General features: G+C 37.6%; 1 protein-coding gene across 7 annotated transcripts in view; it reads left to right on the top strand.

Annotated features, from left to right (window-relative positions):
• LOC105563434 (octopamine receptor beta-1R-like) overlaps positions 1–22,036 on the top strand; it is an 82,590-nt gene that overhangs the window by 8,645 nt on the left and 51,909 nt on the right. For 6 of the 7 annotated variants that reach the window (XM_012015034.1, XM_012015033.1, XM_012015032.1 and 3 more), the window contains one exon: positions 6,525–7,811. In XM_012015034.1, coding sequence (XP_011870424.1) covers positions 7,075–7,811 — 737 coding nt within the window. In that variant the 5' untranslated portion in view covers positions 6,525–7,074. Of the gene's footprint in view, positions 1–1,555; positions 1,745–6,524; positions 7,812–22,036 lie in introns of those variants that run through there. The other variant, XM_012015035.1, reaches the window with a different exon arrangement.

Raw genomic sequence — 22,036 nt, 5'->3', positions numbered from 1 at the left:
TTATATACAATAACTAAAAGAATAACATAAAAGCAGATAGAATCCATATACTTATTTCCATTTTAATTTGTCCCTTTTGTGATATGTGTATCTCGAAAAGTTTTCTAATCATATAAAAATAGCTTACCATTCGACTTTACCCGAATACCACAAAAGTGAGGTTATACCTGTGTACGTCAGGCACTCAGGCGGTCTGGCTGGCAGCCTGGCTGCCGGAAACTGATCGTAAAATGGCGGAACCAATCAGAGAAGAGAACCAGCATTGGCTTCACTCTACTTTTACCCACTCTACTTAAATCTTTCCTCTCTTTCTCTTCTTCTTTCTCTTCCCAATTTTCAGTTTATTCAATGGAACGCTCAATCTGTATTTACTATGCCTATGGGTAGTACATACATACAGTCTAAAACTCAGTGATTTGTATAAATGAGAAAAATGATAACAATGCAGGTCCAGGAATTAATGAATGAGAATGCAAGACCAATCACGAGCGTTGCGCTGTTTTCGTGATTGGTCAAGGCTCTCGTTCGGCGATTTTCTGCGCACACGGTTCCGCTCTATGAGTTTGCACCCTAAGACTGTACCTCGAGGCGCGTGCAACGTCAGACGGCTAGACATTCATGACGCCGTGAGTACGTCATCTTAGTCAGCGGTTTATCCCTCGGTCGTCGCGCTGCTCGATACCGGGAATCCGAAGTGTCACGCGGAATCGCGTCGCGGAAACGGAATTCGCGGTGCGCGGACGTCGCCCTCGTACATCGTGTCCGTATCTCGCGCTCGTATTTCGCGTTCGTGTCGCGGCGAAAAAAGAAAGGGACCGAGACGGGGCACCGCGCTCTCGGCGACCAATGGAACGTCCGCAGGTTTGATCCGGCGCGGAAAGGTGAGCCGTACACGGGGAGATTTTTAGGCGCCTGATGCATGATTAATCGCAAACGAGATTATAGAATGGAATATATAGAACCGCGCCTCTATATTTGCACCCGCGGTGGCATATTTTAATTCCCCTTCGTTTCGGGTCAACTTCACGCCGTACACGTCGCGCGGTGCAAGCTGGGGCTCTCGGCACCCGCCGTCAGGTCGGTGCCGCAGTTGGACGATGGCGGGGACACGCGCGCGCTCCTCGCATCCTTCGACGCGAGAATCCGGAGTGTTCCGCAGCATCGCGCCGCGGAGATATAAATCGCGGCGTCGCGGACGAGACGCCTCGCTCGTATTTCGCGCTCGTGTTACGCGCGGCGCGGCACAGGCGCGAGAAATGGCAGCTACCACCGGCGACGGCGGCGTCGCTCGATCCGACGCGAGTAGGGGACGCGTACGTACCATACAGTGTAATCTTGTTGTAACGCAATTGTAGAATCGTCTTCTCCGCACACATCTCGGCACGCGCAACGCGGGTATCTCTATTTCTCTCCCTCTCGGGTGCAATTTCGCCGTCGCGAGGGCGTTTAAGATTGTTCGATACCCGCTTCGAAGCCGACGGCGACGCGGTTTACTCGCGCTGCCTTCCCCGATTCGCGCGGATCCGGGACGGAAAATTGTCCCGTAAGCGGGAATCGCGATTCACAAACGACGCCTCGTGCTTCGCAAAGTGGTACTCGTGTTTCGCTCTCGTATTTCGTGGTATATACGGAAATGACACGGCGACACCAATGGCGGCGGCGGCGACGGCGACGGCAATACTTTATGTTCGCGCTAGTGGAACATCCACGCGCTTGTGCCGACCGAGAAGTGAGGCGAAGTGAGGTAAGCCGGCTTTACGACGTCGACGTACGTTCATTTTCCTTTCGTGTTTCGTATTACGAAGCCTTCGCTCTGCCTTCAAAGCTACCGGGATCTTATTAACTCTTGGTGATTGTTCGCTTTTTGAATTATTCTCTCTTTACTTCTCTAAGGATATCAAGAAACGCGGTTGCGTTTCGCAACATATACCTATACAATACATTACATTTATACATATACCTACATATAAAATAAATATAGAAAATATGTATGTAAAATAATACCTTCTTCCTGGAATATAATAAATAAATAGAAACACACGTGTAGAGGAAAGTTCTCTATTACGAGATAGGTTTTTTATTAAAAACCTATCTCGTAATAGAGAACTTTCCTAACACATATTTGTGATAGCAGGTTTTCAACACCCAGATTCAATTACAAGTCTTTTTTCGCAACGATTACACCATCTAACAGTCAATTTTCCACTAAACAGTTTTCGCACCAAAGGCAATAAATTCATAGTGCAATTAATTAATGATTAATTTAACAGAAACCCCGCTATCCCATATTAGGATCCTATCTCATAACAGGGAACTTGCCTCTATATTCGACTTAAGTGTTAAAATATATATTAATATTATTCATTTTTATTTAATTCGTTATATTTTTTTCCATTTTTTTGTATTATTCTAATTGTAAAACTTAATGTAAGAATATTATAACGATTACTTTTATCGAAAATGACATGGTTTATTTAAGGAATACGCATATTCAGATAAAGTAGTTGTGATAAGAAATTATTCCGAGCGATCGATATGATTCGTGCAATTTCAGAAATGTATGACAATGTTATTAACGGCAAGACACAATTGTGAAAGGGTTGCAGGGCAAGCCGTATTCAAACGATCGTGATTTTCGTAATTATTCCACGCTAACAATTACATTACACGTTTCGTGTTCCGGGAAATTATTAGTCGAGTTAATAACGAGCGATTTTTTCTCACGTGAGAAAAATTATTCGCGAACCAACTTTTCCAGCATCGCGAAATTTTCATCATCACGCGATGAAGCGGCGTGTCCGTATATAACTTCACACGGAATTTCTCTCTCTCTCTCTCTGTTTTTTTTTTCCATCGAGATTGCCGTTGACTGTCGCTGAATTTTTCAGGACAGTTCTGGAATTCCAGCGGCGACATTTCGCGCGTTTTGCGAATATGATTAGTCTGACAATGTGTCACAAATGAAAAATTTGTGTAGGTACGTTTCTCGTGCCAGTCATTCAATTTTTTTTGCCCGGATCTCCGCAATTTTATTTAAGTAACGTAAAAATTTATAACGGAGAGTTTTTGCAGAGACATGCTGTGCCCTACACTTTTCTCGAAGCAAACGAAAACCGCCGAGGGCATTGTGGTGTACAGATTTGTGGCATTACTGGGCATTAGTTTGGGCAGTAGGCCTTGCTGAGGCATTGCAAAGATAAAATGAGATAAATCAAGATAAATATGCAAATAAAGTTAAATAGGACCATTGTGATATGATAAATAAAATAAGCGAGAGCGCCTTTAGGTCCGAGCAAGATGTTGGTAGCCCAATAATTGTAATCTAAAATGCCAATTTATATGCCGTTTTTCATCTTGTCCTGCGCGCCGGTTTCTTTTCGGACATAACACAGTTTCACTTAGATGGAATCATTGTCGTCACGGTATTGAATGCTAAATATATGATTGTGTGATGTTAAAAAACGTCATCCATCTCTAGACATCGGTCGGAGAAATTGTGTTAAGGCCTGTGTCCACGATGCTAGGACTTGGTCCAAGTTCTAGTTTCGAGAAATGTACTTATAGCTTTTCCGTAAGAGATGCAAGTTGATTGGCTACACATTTTTCAAAACTAGAACTTTGACACAGTTCTTGGATCGTGAACACAAGGCTTTAGAAGGCATGTCTATCCGACACAACCGCCACAGTAGGACTGTTACATATTACTTGATAATTACAATGGTCCCACGATTTACACCCGAGTATTCGTCCCACGTGGTTTTTTTTTACGCGGTTGAGAATTGCGGAAATTGAGACTGCCAGTACAAAAAAAAAACGAAAGAGGAAAAACCAGTTGTATGAACGCGGTTTCGCCTCTCTTGCTTGTTCCTATGTGATTTTAGTTTTGTTTTCCGCGTAAACGGAGGACTTTTTACCGAGCAAAAAATCCGGCGTAAAAGCATGACGTCAAATATGATCATCATATTTAATCATATAAAATAATATATAATTTTATATTATATTATTGTGTGCGTGAGATAAAACATGTTGTTTGAAGAACTATATACCGTGGTCGAATTATTTGGCGTATTATTCATGTCGTTTGCTCCGCTGAAAAATGTCGCGTGTACTTTTTCCGAGACTGAATTTCAAGAACCAGAATTGAGAACACGCTTTTAATTAAAATGTTGATTAAAAAATCGTTATTATGTTGTAAATGAAAAATTCACCGCTAACGTACTGCACGGACATCTTCGATGGACAAATCGACAAATTATTTAGAGAACTCACGGATGAAAATTCGCCACTAGATCTAGGACACTCTGTATTGGACAGATCTATAAATATCGAGGGAAATATTTCATGTTACGGTCGCAAATAAATATTGCGTCCGATTTTAATCTGGCATGTACCGAAATAGATAGAACAGTCGATAGGATCGGAACCCTTTGGAGAGGTAAATTTTTTAACGCGGCGCTGCGAAGGGAACGTCAATAATATACCTACGTATATTACGCCATCCTACATATCTCAATCCGGTTCATCTTACACGATGAAGGATTTTCTCGCGTTCGATCGCGTATACGAACGAATTGTTCGTTTTGGACGTGCTTTCCTGTACCTTCTGCATGTAAAATCACACAGACGCGTATAAGGGTATATAAATATATAACTGGCGTAGAACGTAATTAAAACGGACGACCTTATATTTATGGAACTATATTTTTGAAACAAATACGTCTTCTACCTATTTCGAGGACATATTGACGTTAGTAAGAAAAATATCTATAATAGTTATAACATCATGGGCACCGTGTGTTTTCACTAATATTTCTATTTTGTATCGCATTTTTTAATTAAGTCTATATCGTATCTTTAAAGTATTTCTTTGTTACGTGCTGCATTATTAATCACACGTTACGCATATTATTCTTTCAACATTATTTGTACGTGATCCGTCGTAATTAAATTCTATCGCGAGATAACGCCGTAATAATGATTAAATTTTAGATCGTGAGAATTTCAAATAACATTTAGGCGTCCTACGACTAGTACGTTCGGGCACGTGTTAATTTGCGTTTGTTGTTTCTATTATGACTGATGTACATATCGTTTTAGCATTAGATCGTATTGTCACGACTTGTTATCCGCGTGCGCCTCGCGCGAATCCTCGTGCAAATCCAATTTCGACAGAACATACGAACATATTCCTGCGGTAAATCAACGGCCTTTTAACGCGGATTATGTGCTCGTACATCGCCGGAATATATCTAAATACATTGACTGTGGATAATCCAAATTATTTGGAATATTTACGACGGATGTATTAATCCAGTGGCAAATTTATACTAGTTGAATCCCAACTACTATAATCCGAATAATGCAAATTTAAGCCCTCAAGTTGCGAAACGTCCAAATTCAAACGTCATAAACTGAACTTGTAGAATTAGTTAATTGCGAACGTGAATTGTTCAATTGTTCGTACTACTATATTTTACTTTTGTTAGATAAAAAAATCAATAATATTTAACTTAAAATCCCCAGTTACTAAATAAATTTTAATTAGTAAAATTACATCGCTAGGATATGAAGAAATGTTTATTTTAACAATGGCATTTTTTTAGTAAAATTATTATGACATACAGAAGAGAATAAGTACGAAATTTGTGTAAATTTTAATAATAGCATTATGATATTATAATTTAAATTTCAGATTTTTATAAATATTGATTAGCTTTTAATTGGCCTTAAAAATGCTGTATTATTGCCCGGATAAACGTGGAGTTGTGGTTTCTTTAACAATGGAACTATTGGAATTTCCCAGATTCTCAAACATTTGCCAATTTTTAATTAACCAACTTCGATGAAGAGTTACATTATTGCGAGGAGCAAGCGAATAATATGTTTTAGCAACAATGACGTCATTGGAAATTAAATGTCATGCCTTCATAAGTGTAATGGATGAGTTTTAATTAATTATCTTTATTAATATTGCATGAAATAAATAAAAATGCATGTTCTTTAGCGACGGAATTAAAATTGAAAAGACAGACTCACAGATAATAATTAATTTTTAATTCATTAACTTTGAGTTGTATATCGCGCAAAAAAAACAGAATGAACATAAATGTGTTTTTTCCAACAATGCAATTATCAAAATTGAAAGTTTTCACAGACTTAAAATATTTATAGATTTGAAAAAAAATCACTTCTAAATATGATAAGTTTTGAGATCGTTTTCAAAATTCATACAATATAACGATAATGAGAGAATCAATTCGTTATTACATATTCTACAAAGTCGGTGTCTCAATAATATAATATTATTAATCTACATATATTAATTTAGAATTGTTAATCGTTTAAATCGTTTCACATTGCGACGTATCGCGAATATGATAAATATTCATTTTACACAGAACTAGATACGCAACCGTAGATATACAAAACTTGCAGATATGTAGGATTAGAATTTTGCATACATTTAACATTGTTGCATTATTTACTTCGTTTTTTATGCATATTTGCGCATATTTTGTTCACAGGTTATCGTTGCACGAAGAGACTCTACAAAATCTGTGAAAAATGTGCCCCATGAAAAATCCTGTTTGGACGTCAACTCGAAATTTGGAAAAAAAATTCTAACTGCAGCCGTGTGAAATAATTCGCAACGGCAAATTATACGAAAACGAGTCTGCAATCGTGATTATGATCGCAAGTAGAATCCATATAAACGGACAATCATTAACTCAAGAAGATCCAAGTATACGAAACGCCTAGAAGCTCAAATATTCAAGTACCAATTTATTCAAGTAGTTTAATGGAGCTTATTTTCCGAGATATGCACCCTCGCCTAATTCCTTTATTTTGGACCTCGACAAGTGAGTCACGAAACACTCTACATAAATCATTTAAAAATGATGCAAATTAAGAACTGCGCGATCTACATTGCCATGGTGAAGCTATAACTTGATATTCGTAAATGGATCGATTGCACGTCGGCCGTATCAAGGAAGAAGCGGAAGAAGACGAGAAAGAAGTCGTCCAACGGCGATAGCCAGTCGAAAGCCGTGAGAAAAAGCCCAGTTCCTCAAGATGGATTTAAACGAGATAGAGATGGATTTCAACAACACCGCGAATTCACCGTATGCACAGGCATTGTCTGCCAACAACACCAACCAGCAGAACAACACCACAAACTATCACGATATCGAGGATGTCCTCCTGCTGACTTTTAAAGCACTCATCATGATATTCATCATCCTCAGCGCTCTCTTTGGCAATCTATTGGTCATCGTCTCGGTCATGAGACACCGGAAGCTCCGGGTAATCACCAATTATTTCGTGGTATCGCTGGCCTTGGCGGACATGCTGGTGGCGTTATTCGCCATGACGTTCAACGCATCCGTGGCACTTTCTGGACGTTGGCTATTCGGGTATTTCATGTGCGACGTGTGGAACTCGCTGGACGTCTTCTTTAGCACCGTCAGCATCCTCCACCTTTGCTGCATCAGCGTCGACAGATACTACGCGATCGTCCAACCGCTCGACTATCCGTTAATCATGACGAACGTGAGACTGGGAACCATGCTGAGCGTCGTGTGGTGTTCCCCGACTGTTATTAGCTTCCTACCGATCTTCGCGGGATGGTATACCACGGAGGGCCATCAGACGTACAGAGAGAACAATCCGCACGAGTGTGACTTCAGAGTCAACAAGCTCTACGCTATCGTCAGTTCCAGTGTTAGTTTCTGGGTACCGGGGATAATCATGATCGCCATGTATTACAAGATTTATTGCGAGGCCGATCGTCAGGAGCGCATGCTGTATCGGTGAGTCATTTCTCTCTTAATCGTTATTACCGATGAAACTTTAGTCCCCCCCCCCCCCTTATAATAAGTCCTGATTAATATATCTTCAGAAGATTGATATTTTCGGCTACGAAGTTTTTATCTTTATAAATTTTTCATTAATATTATAGGAAAGCCCTCTATTGTGAGATACATAGGAGTTTAATATGAAATAGTAGGGTTTTAACGTGATTATATATCGGAAACTATACGGTAAATCAAGTCTAAATTTTACACACATACGTATTAATATTCAAATTAGTTTTGCAGCAAGTTTAAAGAAAATCTGTAACTTCATCATTTTTGACCTAACTACCTTAAAGTAAATCTCTTATTGCGCATTACATAAGCGTAAATGAAATGGAGCGAAAATCAATGCTTCAGCATCATACAAAAATCGAGTTTAAACTTGTATCAAAAATATCGCGCTACGCGTGGAAAATGGATTCATATTTTCCGCTACGTTGCGTAAACAATATAATTTGACAAACCGTATATTTGAAATACGACCGTACATTTATCGTATTAGCTACACTCTCAAATTGTCCGTTGCCAAATTACTTAAATGTACGAAAATAGTGAGGTTGTTAGCATGTTGTTACAACGGTTGGGCGATATACAGTGGTTAAATCTTCGAAGATACTTTTATATTTGAGACAGGAAAAATGAGGGGGAGAGAGAGAGAGAGAGAGTGTGTGTATGTATATATTCGCCATTAGTCTCTTCCAAAAGAATTCTAGTTCCATCCAAAAGATGCTCCCGAAAGCTTCGTGCTGTTCTTGAATGTCCAATTAGGGTAAAAGGCGCAAAAGAAGGTAGAGACGAGTAGCCGAACAACAAATGTACTTTTCAAGAGAGAGAAAGAAAGGGAAAAAGTATTCCGAAATAATGCCGTGCCATTATTTCCTGTATTGTGCGGCTTGCGTGTCATTACAAGCTTTAAATTCCTCTTCTTATTCTAAAAAATTTTTAATACACATATTATAATAAAATAATAACAATAACGTTCATGTATAGTACGACTGTTGTCTCGGCACTTCGGGATTGTGCATATTTCATTATTTTGTAAAAAATATGAAAGACAATCTAGCGCTTTAGCGAAGTAAACGATTGAATCTCAATTACAAATGCAAGGGACTGATTGCCATTAAAAATAACACTTTCCAGCAGTTATTTTTGTCGCGCGCGATGCTATCTTCGCTTTATAGTTTTCCGCGCTCGATCGATGAGGCTGTCGGCTCTCGGTCTTGCGCGACCTTGCCGCAAAGTTTTCTGTATTTTCATAAATTACATATCCGCGGTACGTCGCGTGTTCGCTCTTTATATAACGCGGACCACGTCGCGCTTCGCGCACACACGTCATTCCGTCGCACTATGAATGCGCCACCGAGACACCCCGGCCGTTTATGAACGCCAACAGGAAAACGTGAATGTAGAATAAAATGGAAATTTTTCGTTGCTCTCGAATTTGCCGTATTAGCTGCCAAAGAAGTCACCGGAACGTCGGAATAGAAAATTATGGCTTAATAATCGACAGCGGCGTTAACAAATTTTTAGTTCTCATTCCCTTTCAATTCAATAAGCATATAAAAATTAGAAAGAACGATGATCGGGTATAGTTGGAGTCGTTTTAATACGTTCATAGTTGCGTAAATATCTCTATGAAAATGAAAAGCTATTTTAAGAAATATTTACTTAAGTATCAAAGTAACGTCGGAATATTCAATCCATTAACTTATTTCTTAAATATTGAAGTTTTTGACGTCATATCTATCTAACTTCAATACGCTAGTAATATACTAATACATCAATATTTTTATGAACGATAAAATAACGATCTCTTGCTCCACAGTCGCAATAGAGTTAATTAAAGATTTTTATGAATAAGGGCTTTATGGCTGATGAAAAGGTCAGTTAGCGATCGAAAGTGACTTAAATTTAAAAATACAATCTAGACTTTCGTAATCTGAATTAAAAATCGCCCCGCGAAACTTTTAGTTTTATGATAGCGATGCAAATAAATGCAAAGTGTCGAGAGATTTAGTTTCACTTTAGTATATGAGTGACAATAGAAAAATGTGAACGGAATGAAATGGAAATTTCATGTCGCTCTCGAATCTGCTGTGGTCGCAAATACCGAAGAAATCGCCGAGGCTTCCGTCAAGCCGTGTGGCTCGCAAAATGTCAATTTTAAAAAGAAAATTAAAAACGATTTTCACATTATTCATTTATGAATGATAAATGTGAGCGCAAAAAGAAAAAGGACCTCCGCGGAGATACGGTTTCATTTTAAATTTGATTTCAAATTCAATTTGATAATTAATAAAAGTGTCATTTGTACGTAGGTACACATGCGATGTGACGTTGAAAAGATTATCGTGACAATATCATTACGGTATATCGTATTTAGCTCAAAATCAAAGTCATGTTGGTTAGCGCATTAAATTCACGCTAAGCGACTCTGACGTTTTCAATACCATCGCGAGCTGCAATCTTCGGGCGGGATTCTCTTGTCTACTGACGATTTCAATCTGGACCAGTCCTGGATGCGGTGCCAAAACTGATATCGTTCCGCGTCGCGTTGAGAGACGAGTATCAGTTTTGCGTCTCGCTTTTGCGGGAGCGCGCCGTAAATTTCGCAAAATCGATTGTGACTGGCGAGCTGGAAAGCCACATTCGGTTTACGAATGTGTACAACGCGTTATAACGGGTTTAGAAACAACGCACTATGTGATGTTTGTGGAATATCATAAATGTAGACCGAATAAAATATTTTAGCCGAATGTTTGCAAATTGTCCGCAGTTTGTTTCATTTTAAAATTATTCAGCCTGAATATATATAATCTAAAATTTAAATCTGACGAAGATTTGAACGAAGTATCGAAAGATTTGTCGTTTCGAATGATAAAATTTACGTAAAAAATTTTCAATTTAAAACGAGAAAAGAAGTTATTTCGCAGAATGCGAGAGAAATATTTATTTTGCTACCTTAAACTTTAATAAAATATGGAATTTAATTTAACATAAAGTTGGAAACAATTTAAAACAAAGTTGGGAAACAAGCGAAACTACATATTTTGAATTTTCATGTGTTTCGAATAAAAAGTTATTTAATTCAAACTTATTAATTAGAAATATAATCCAGAGCGTATTTACATGCAACCAACATTTGTAAAATCAAATTTTATAAAATTTTTTATAAATCAAAAGAAGAATAAAACGTAGAAGACATTTATAAAATAAAATGTTTGTTTGATTATCAGAAAGATTGCAAGTATAATATATCTTTCTTCTCTCTTTAAATTAGTACAATTTTCGATACAACTTTTTGAAAATTTTAAACGTTGAAATTTGAACGCAGTTTCATCAGAACCACCGTATATTATGTACTTCAATTTTATTTTAACGAGTACAATTCTGGCGCGTCTAATACGTTACTGATTGGTCGGTTGCCTGTTCCGCTCCCGTTCCTAAATTCGCAGGAAAGGTCTGATTGCGCGAGGCAAAGCTTTAATGAGCAACCTAACTGCAACTTAAGAATAATTTCGTGTTCAAGTTTACGCTCAAGAGGCTCCTCTTCGTTGACAAGTGCTTCGGCTTTCTCGCGATCGAGCTCGTCCCGTGCAGGCGCAATCTCTCCGACTGTCATTGGCTTTTGCGCATCGCCATGTATACACGGGGTCCAATTATTCGTACAATTAAACTTGAGAGACCGCATCTCTCGACACGGTGGTGTGCTTTGGCGAATAATTAATGTCGGAGATCAAACACCTAACGGAAATATGATGATTCGGTAGAATCGCAATTTCCAAACCGAGACGAATTAGGGTTTTCCAATTTTTCGACACAAAATGCGATGTTGGTACGCTCTCTGCTCTCCTAAAATGCATTATAGTTGGAATTATTTCTTTTAGTTTAGAACTTGGATTTACTTTTAATTAATCAATTTAATGATAAACATTTTTCAATTAAATTAAACTTTTTACATGTTGCCTTTTGTTTTAACTCTTGGATTAATAATTATAAATTAATTGTTTTGAAGTAAAAGATGCAACAACCTTTCAATGAAGAAAAGTCATGTTTGTCATTTATTGTCCCTGGTTTTACCTACAATTTCAGTTCAAACCGGAACGTTATAGCACACGGACGTGATATTTTAGTTAAATTGAATCTCCTAATAAATTCATGCGTTGACAATGGCATGCGTGGCTGCTAGAATTTATACTTCGTTAACGTCTATACACGAGGTAACTTCACATATATGTTTCTTCAATTTCTTCTTTTTCTTTTTTCTTTTTTTGTAACTCTACTATTGTAATTTAAAAAAAAATGTGACATGTTGGTTTGCAGTCCGAGTACTTGATAAGGACCTGATATTTAGGTCGAAACGTCGTAACCGATGTAACTCCTCTGAAGAATATATTGCCAGTTAGATCAACAAGAAGTTTTTTTTATTATTTATTCATTACTGGTGACTTTAATTATACCCTTCACTGAAGAAAAGTCAGTTTTAAATCCGAAAAAGATATTTCGTTGGAACACCGCGTGCAGATTTTATATGGATTCTAAACGATACAAGGGGATGCGATAGATTTAAATTCACTTTTCCACAAATTTGCCAAATTCTTTCATATTTTTTACAAAAAAAATATGTTACAATCATAAATAAAATATTACATTTACTGGCATAAAATCTTATGTTTGAAGATGTTATTAACAAATATGTCAATAAATGTGAGACAGATTTATATGTGCGTGGGGAGAACCGAACATGTGTGTGTCAGCACGTGTAAACATGCTCAGACAGGCAATTTAAATGCATGAAGGTGATTGAAGTTATGCAAGCGATGCCTAATTCCACTTTAAAGTTTAACAAGATGTAGCACGGGAAAATATATACGCATAATTTGCACAACTTGCACTCCCATAGTTTTATTATTAAAATACTTAATAAACACAATGAAAAATAAGAGATATATAAATACTAAAATTAAAATATAGAAATATTTATTGCATACATTTCGATATATTTTATTTTTATTATTTATATGCATTTTTTATATTTTATATACAAGAAAGCTAAAAGAAATATACATATACATATAATAGAACAAAATGAATTTTTTAATAAATAATTTTTTGAATGTAATTACAAAATAAAGTTTAATATATGTATTAAGAATTAAAGTAGTTTAGTGTCGAAAAATAATCTCGAGTACTTAATATTATTTAAAAGAAACAAAAGAAATGATTGCAACTGTATAATCGCAACCTTTTACTGAAAAAAATTCTCATATAACTATTATAAGTGAATAAAATAATAAAGCGTTTCTTTTCCTACGTTATCGAGTATTAAATGATCCTATGTGTTGATGCACTGAATTGTTGAGAGCGGCGAATTTCGCGTCAATTCCAAGATCAGAATTCGGATCAAGATACTCTTGACAGAGTTACACCGAGTCCTGCATCGTATCACTGACGCTTCCATCTACCCTTCGTCTTCCTTCCCCGATACCCCTAGGAGACCTTTTGACGCGTGAGACAGCGCATCGATATTCCGCTATCGATACTCTATTCCTTATTCGTCGGTCCATTCGCGAAGTCTCCCCTAAGGAACCCGTAAATTTTTTATTCATGCGATTCTCGCGACGCCTTGCAGAGTTTATTCCGTTTCGCGCTGTCAACATCCTCGAAGCCGAGGTTCCACTCGTTGAAACTTCCGTCGAAATACGAAATAGCACAAGAAATCGCCGGTCCCGGCATCGACTTGTCGTCCGGGAAAGATGGCGACGGCAACTTTTTGGCAGCTGATTTCACCCGGGACGCTCCTTGCACCTTTTTTCGTTCTATTTTATTCATTGTTTCCAAGTTGCGGAGTCCCCAATAAAGTTTCTAAGACAAAGTTTCATACGTTTTACACGTCGTGCAAAATAGAGGTAGAAGTTCGAAAACGGCTTTCGGAACGTCGCTCTCTCTCTCTCTCTCTCTCTCTCTCTCTCTCTCTCTCTCTCTCTCTCCCCCCCCTCTCTCTCTCTCTCTTCAACATTTAATTCTTTACAAGTGGAGGTTAAAGTTGCATTCAATGTCATTTCACCGTTCGCCGTTTCTTTCACGAGTTAATTCTATTTCGCACTAGCAACAGTCATCGTAAACAGAGTTGGTTTAGAATGTTTGATTATTTTTGAAGATTCATCGTTTAATTCACTATTAATTGTTGCTAATTTTCATTACATTATTGTACTACTTAAATAAATAATATACAGGGCGTTATGTAATACCCGTCTCACCTTTTATTTACGGATAGAGCGAACTAGACTGAGTGCATTCATAGACATATCTGCGTTCCGTTGAATAAGCTGAAGCTTCTGAAGAGAGAGAGAGAGAGAGAGAGAAAGAGAGGGGGGAGAGAGAGAGAGAGAGAGAGAAGATTTAAGAAGACTTTCTGTCTCTGTCTTACACCATCGTAAAAGAAAAGAATCGTGCCTGCACCTCCTTTGTCTCGATGAGTGAGACAGAGAAAGAAAGTCTTCTTAAACCTTCTGTCTCTCTCTTCACAAGCTTCAGCTTATGCAATGGGACGCTCAGTCTATATTTATTATGTCTATGGCCGTATCTCACCGCGAGCTTGAATTGGGCGGTAGGCCGGGCTAAGACAGCGATTTTTAATAATTAATAACTCGTTAACTATTGCGAAAATTTCAAAATGGTAGAGGACTTTTCGACTCAGTCTAATCCGCTCTATTCGTAAATAAGAGGTGAGGCGGATATTGCATAACACCCTGTATAAATTTTATTTATTATTTTTTACTTTCAAATTAAATTTTTTCGTTTGACAACCACAACAAAGGAGAAAGTTGTTATGTCGAAATTATGCAATAGAATATATATAAAAGTTACACAAATGTATTTCGATTATTCTGTGAAAAGGATAAAATGTTTTTATCAATATTTTTATCATTTCGATAAGCATCTGCTCTTTTAATGTCACTTTAGACTCTAATATGCAGGTTTTTAGTCTGCTTGGCGATCTCGAAATTTTTTTTATGTCAGGCAATAGAGAAAGGAACAAAGAAGACGTGAACAACCCTTCATCTTTCCTTTATCATCCTATTCTTGTTTGACAAAAGACTTCTCGCTGTCATTTCCAATTATTGCTCGTAAATATCTCTCACTTTGAAAAATATTTATTCGATTAAATATTCCTTGCACATTTTTCAATTAAAATGTTTTACTTTTTCAATTTATTATTTTTTAACGTTATTTTATTTCTTTTTTATTTTATTTCATATCAAAATTCTTATTTTATTTTAATTTTTTATTTTTTTGATTTCTCTATTCCGCATTCACTCCATTTTATTCAGTCTTTTATTTCATTTAACCTATATTCATTATTTGGAGATAATAAAAAATGTCCGGATTCCCACGGATAACGTTTCCGCGGATTCATTAATGATTCTATTGGTATTGTATTTGGTGTTTGCTCGTTAGCGAGAGAAAAATAATTACTTCGGTGTTTTGTAGTTTTTTCATCAAAAGGTGTTCGTAAAAGTGTCTGTACGTGCGCATTGCGATAATCAATTTTCCATTGCAGTCGCGATCTCGCTATTACGGTATCTTGTAATAACATTCTTCATCTTCCATTATAAAAAAAGGGCGGGAGAAAAAGATAGAATAGTACTGTTTACAGAAGAGAAGCGGATGCATAATTACCTGCTAGTAGAAAATACTAAATAAGTGAACACTCCTATAATATTTTAATTGATGATAGATTACTATGTTAAGGCTAATTTTACTATATAAATTTGAAATATGTATAGCAATGGCATTTCAAGTTAACAAATCAATTTGACGTATAAATATATTTATAGAATTATTTAGCATCTATGTGGAATTTTTAGTAAATCTATAAATACATTTTGATGCAAAATTCGATATACACGGTTCTTAATAACGAAACAACTTCGCGGTACGTACGCGATATTTCATTCGAAAGAAATTTTATGTGGTGGAGCAATTTCATGTCGACAAAGGACTGGGTATAAGCTACGGTTCTCAGCAGATATCTCGTTCGCGATGTTGATGGCGGTGATTCATGGGTTATTCGCCGTTTCAGCGGGGTCCACAAAACCCACCCCGAGGCAAGAAGCCTCCTATTCTTCGCGATATCGAGCGCTATATCGTGCACTAACCGACGTCATTATCCTCCAGTCGGATAATTTCGAAATGCACGCCATTTCGACGATTCTCCCCAAGAGGGAACGAACGGGAACTAAGAGCAAAACTATGTCACAGTATTTTTATTTGAGTGACATACGTACAGAGTGGTTCATCAGAAATATAATAGTTTCTACAACTCTTTTATAATTGAAGATACGGAAAAGTAGACATGATTTCTATAATTTTACCAAGTATATACACACAGGGAGAAGTTGCGAAAGTTATAGTACGAAATTCTCTCGTTGAAATTTTGATTAATATCGTTAATTAAATTCCGTTGTTATAAAACTCCTGAAAAATGAAATTCGGAAAAGATACACGTTACTTTGTTAGAAGAAAGAGATCGATTAAAAAACAAGGACAAAATTTATAGCATCAATCGTAATGCGTTAAATCTATACACGTCATTAACGCGATCACGCACACGCATGCGTGTATTGATTACCAGAAAGCACGCCTCTATATCGGGTGTCTTAGAAATAATATGAACATTTAATGAGCCCATTAAAGGATAAATAAAAAACTCGAATGTGTGGTTTTGTCACTTGGAGTATCGGATCGTGAGTTATCTGGGTATTATTTCATACTTCAGACACGATCGTTTTAGGCTTTGTTAATTGAAAATGTTACGTAATGATGTGCAAATGATATGTAAACTTGCGGCCACATTGTGAAACGTATAGACTGAATTATTTTCGTCGAAGAGATACGGTTTAGCCGAGTAGTCAAAATTTAATTGGGAAACCGAACTTCTCATGCCGTCGGCGATTATTTTGAGAACCGAAATTACTCGCGGAAACGACTTAGGATCGCGATTTCTCATCGAGGGACGGGAATGGCCTCGTTTTTCTCCCTTATCATTATATATACGTCCTTGATCATCATGTGACGTCCATTCGTCACCATTTACAGCAATATTGTGGTGAAAGCTCGACGCGGAAGGAAATAAAGGAAAAGAAGGGTCCACAAGGACTTTCCATCGGCATCGCGACACGCAATGCCATTTTCCAAGACGCTGGTGACAGGTGAAGCGTAATGAGAAATATACGAGAACCACGGGATAGAAGCTGACTTTTACGGTGGTCAGGAGGTTCTCTCAAAGCAAGCCGGATTTCCCTTAACGAGCTCGTCTCGAGGGCCATCGTCGGGAATTCGATGTCGATAAGCGGATTTATTTACATTCAATCTAAATGAACATGCTTCTGGATTCACGGCTTTTTCGACCACTAAGGATTAGTTGATACACCGAAATCGGAAGCGAAGTTATATCCTACTAAAAAAGAACATCTCGAAAATATTCCGGAATAGTCGAAAAAAAAATACATCACGCAAATGCATTACATTAAAATGCGTTGCTCGTTCCAGATGCATTATCAGATATATATTTTTTAATATTTTGGAAAAAAAATAACGAATTTCATAATGCGTTATTTCCGTGTCATATTTTTTGCGCTTTTCGGGATTTGCGCTTTTCTTTTCGTGACGTTTTGTACGCTCGCGTGTGCGGTAATTACTACGGTGTCCTCTCGTAAGTCGATCGATCTTCGAGCTATTGAATTTCGCGTGCAGGTCAACGTGGCGCGGTTTGCGGGTCACGTGTCTAGTGGCAATGATCAAAAGATCCATTAGGCCTCTATGGTGACCGTCGTGATTACGGCGATAGGGCGCGCGATATCACAGCTTGATCACGACGCGGAAACTGCGGTAGACAATTTGCTTTGTGGCGGACGAGAAACTCTTCGTCAAAATTCGTTGAATCCAAATTATTCTTCTCTCATTCAGCGCTTTAGTAAAGCAACCGGAAATTTCGTTTTACTTAATGTTTTCACTGCGACACACTCAATTAAATTTTCGAGGCAGCTTGTATTTTCGAATCGCGTCTCTATTGCTTTGTTTAAATTGTTACATGCAATGTGTCGCGGCAATCAATAATGTCATATCATTAGCGAAACGTCTAAAGCCCACATTTCTAGTCTTCAAATGAAATAGTTGTTGAATCTTACCGTGCTTGAGCATCTTTCATTCAAATAATGAAAAATTAAGCTATTAAATAAAAATTGCCTGATAAGAAAAAATAACACGTCACTCACCGATACGATGCGCAGCAGCAAAGTTGTAACTCCTTGGCCTGTTCCTTCTTTCGTTTGTTGCACTTGTTTTTACACTCACGAAAGTACAGTCAATTACGATCGCGTGTATTAATCATCACAATAAAATAATCATCCGCACTTTGCACGATACCTCTGATATTAATCAAACACGATACTCGGTTCGCTACAATGCGACGGGATTCCTATCGAAAGGCGGTCGCGAGAATAACATGAAAGAAAAAAAAAAACGAGACCATAATTCGCTCGACGTCCGTGCTGTATCGTAAATTAACACAATGGACGCTAATGGCAAGGACTTTGAACGAATCACAAACGATGTGCAAACACCAAATTTATACAACGCAATTTACAAATATAGTATTCAAATACGAGCTTACGACTGTGTTTATTAATTAAACATATCGCGATTAAGCATATGGTGTTCGATTCAACATTGCATGTGCAAAATATTCCGAGTACAAATCCAATAAAATATATGTATGCGTTATTAATAAACGATTGTTACTATTATCGCTCTTAAGAACCGTGTAAAACGCAGAATTTGAAAAGAATTGTAGGTCGGCCATACATATTTCACGTATAATGCTCGCACAGAAAGTTCTTTCTAATATTTCACGAAAGAGTAAGAACAAGTGCATAGGCAAATGGCCCCAATTTTTCGCATTCGATTTTGGTCACAAAGTAGGTACCAAACGAAAGGTCTCGTCAAGATGATCGCAGATGTGTCAGTCTCAGAGTGCAACTATTCCAGAGATATCGGGCTCCAAAGGTTTCATTCCATTCCAAACAAATGGTTGGTTTCTGTCCAGACGGCTTCATCGCTTACGTTCTGGGAATTTTTCGAGCCCGATATCTGGAACGTTCAATAGGTACACTCTGAGACTGACATATCTGCGATCATCTTGACGAGACCTTTCCTTCGGTACCTACCTTGCGACCAAAATCGAATGCGAATAAAATGGGGCCGATCTTGTTCTCACTCTTTGTTCTATCAGAAGAGTAAAGTTTTAGGCCCGGTCTACAATGAGTTGTTAGTCGTTAGTCAGAAGTCGGAACTATATGTCGGTCCTTTTTCTTCCACCCAGAAAGGAAAAGGATCAACATATAGTTGCGACTTCTGACTAACGACTCATTGTAGACCGGGCCTTAGAGTTAGTTTCGCATTGCAGACCTGCGTTCACTTGAATCGGAATTTAAACTGACCGAAAATGGAAACTTCATGTTATACGCGCAATTTGTACGTGTAAATGTTAGAAAGATTATTTCTTGGCAAGCGAGTGATATATTATAATTTTTCGTTATCGTTTTACCTGGCGATTCGTGTATTACTTTGCGCTTTTAATCTGAAAGTGATGAATGTTTAACTTGAACCGACGAAAATTTTACAGCACGACGCGAGAGAGATTCGTCCGAGTTTGATCGTTAAGAAAGGTGTCGCCCATAGATTATCGAAATTAAAATAAGTTATGCAGGGTGAGTTTTTTAACTTGAGACTGCAAAATATCTGGAAAAATAAGCATTGTTCCAAATTTTTTCGTACAATGCTTATTTTTCCAGATATTTTGCAGTCCCAACCGAGATATCTCGGTTAACCGCGATCCACACATCTGTACATCTAAGAATCAAAGCGCTAAGTGACTTGAAATTACTTTACATATTGCGATAATTACGGACGATAATTGCGTCTTTAAACGATGTTCGTATTCGGACACATCTCGTATCGTCGCATTGAATCTCTCGTCGCTTCGAGTATAATTTGTCGGCCGTTTCTAGGTTGAAAGCGCAAAATAATACGCGGAATATTAAATCGAATGCTTTAACCAGCATTTATCGGTGATCTATTAATACTACTAGTTTAGACGGAATTTATAAATAAAAATACATATGACATTGTATTTTTTATTATTTTCGGACGATTGTGTCTCGATTAACCGCAAACTCAGTTACGTTTATTGTACGGTGTCGATATTAAAATGTACAATTTTCAAATTTTTCTTTTATTAACGGAATCAAATGCTGGTTGGAATGCAGAACTTTGAGTCGAACATCATCGCGATACGTTTAATTGAAAAATTAAATATCAATTAGTCTTATACGTGCATATATAGTGAGATGAGTAAACAATATACATATTACAAGCATAATTGTACCAATATTTTAAAATATTGCTACAACATTACTAGTGTAATATTGTAAATTAATATCTCTGCAATATCTAAGCAACATTACACTGCAATATGCAATTGTTGCAATGTTACGTATGGGTTCACTAGTTCAATTACTCGATCGACTCGAATATTATTCCGCCTTCTCAATCCGAAAGTGATGCTAAAATTGCGTTTAAATCGGCAAACGGTTTAAAGCCTTTTTTCGATAACGAAGCGAAGTATCCTCGAATCTAAGCAGCGTTATTAAAATCATTACAGCCCGTAGAAATATCGCGATGAATCAATACTTTATAATTCCCATTCCGTATCGCCGCGAATCGCAAACGAAATAAGTCGCGCGGGATATTTGTCCCGGTAGGGACAGTCGATAAGTTCGCAGTTATCAATCGCGGGAGTTAATTAACCGCACGCGCCGATGTCGGGCTAATTGTTCGTAGAATATACCTTATCGAGTTTCGACGAGTAAAATGCCGCGACACGCGGAGCGGCACAGGCATGTGCACGACTAGACTGTCGTCGCTCGAGTGACAACGGCGACCTTGCGTATGCCGTACAATGCGTGCCGCTACTAAACAAATACCAAGGCCAGGCAGCCACGCTTTGCTATGAGAATATTTAACGTTGCTACGAAATAACTGTGGCCGAATAATTTCGCTTCTTGCTCCTCAGAATAATTTTAATAAGCAAGTTATTACCGTATCACAGATTTCGCGATTCGTTTTGTGGACTTGTCAGCATTTGCCTAAGACGATTGATAGGATTCCGTCGCAACGTGGTAACGTGAGTGTCGTGTTTGATTAATATCAGAGGTATCGTGCAAAGTGCGGATGATTATTTTATTGTGACGATTGATACACGCGATCGTAATTGACTATGTCCTTTCGTAAGCGTTAAACCGTGAGTGTAAACATCTATTTCTGGCATTTCAAGGCCTTCAGATCGTTTTAGGTAAGCGACGTTATTTTCGCAAACACTCTTGGACGTACGTGCGATTAAACGTTTAATCTACACCCGTAGAAAACATTTCCGGATCCAATGCTATTACACTTGAATGTATCATAAAATAGGATCGATATAGCGCCAATCATATTTATTATAGAGAAAGGAATATTTTAATCTTAAATGAAAAATTCTAAAATCTAGAATAAAATGGTGGTATGTATCGTCTTTTGTCGAATATCGTAGTGTCAACTTCGTGTGTTGTAAGATGGAGGGAAAATTTATTCTAAACGCAAGAATACATAAACTTACATTTATATAAGTTACTCTTCAATATAGTAAGTCAATCTTGTTTAATTCGATAGAGGAGAATAACAATTATTGATTTTATTTTGATATTGTCTTATTTTTAGACTAAATGAGGTTGTGAGAAATAAAAATATGTCAAGAATATTTTTTGTCTTAGTAACAGAAATGCTTTCTGAGGGTGTATATACAGGGTGAGTCTTTCCATATCCGACAAAATTTTTGAGAAGGTAGAACGGATCGAGATGAACGGAAAAGTCCTATACCATTTTGCAATTTTCGTAATAGTTAACGAGTAATTAATTATTAAAAATCGTTATCTTAGGCCGGCCTACCGCCCAATTCGAGCACGTGGCAAGATGTGACCGCCCGGCGATCGATATTGCTATGCGCACATCTCGCCACGCGCTCGAATTGGGCGGTAGGCCGGCCTAAGACAACGATTTTTAATAATTAATTACTCGTT

This window comes from Vollenhovia emeryi, unplaced genomic scaffold, assembly GCF_000949405.1.
Source record: "Vollenhovia emeryi isolate VEMERY1.0 unplaced genomic scaffold, V.emery_V1.0 DF939175.1, whole genome shotgun sequence".
NCBI lineage: Eukaryota > Metazoa > Arthropoda > Insecta > Hymenoptera > Formicidae > Vollenhovia > Vollenhovia emeryi.
Note: the sequence above shows the minus strand (reverse complement) of the source record. Positions and strands in the feature narration are given on the sequence as shown.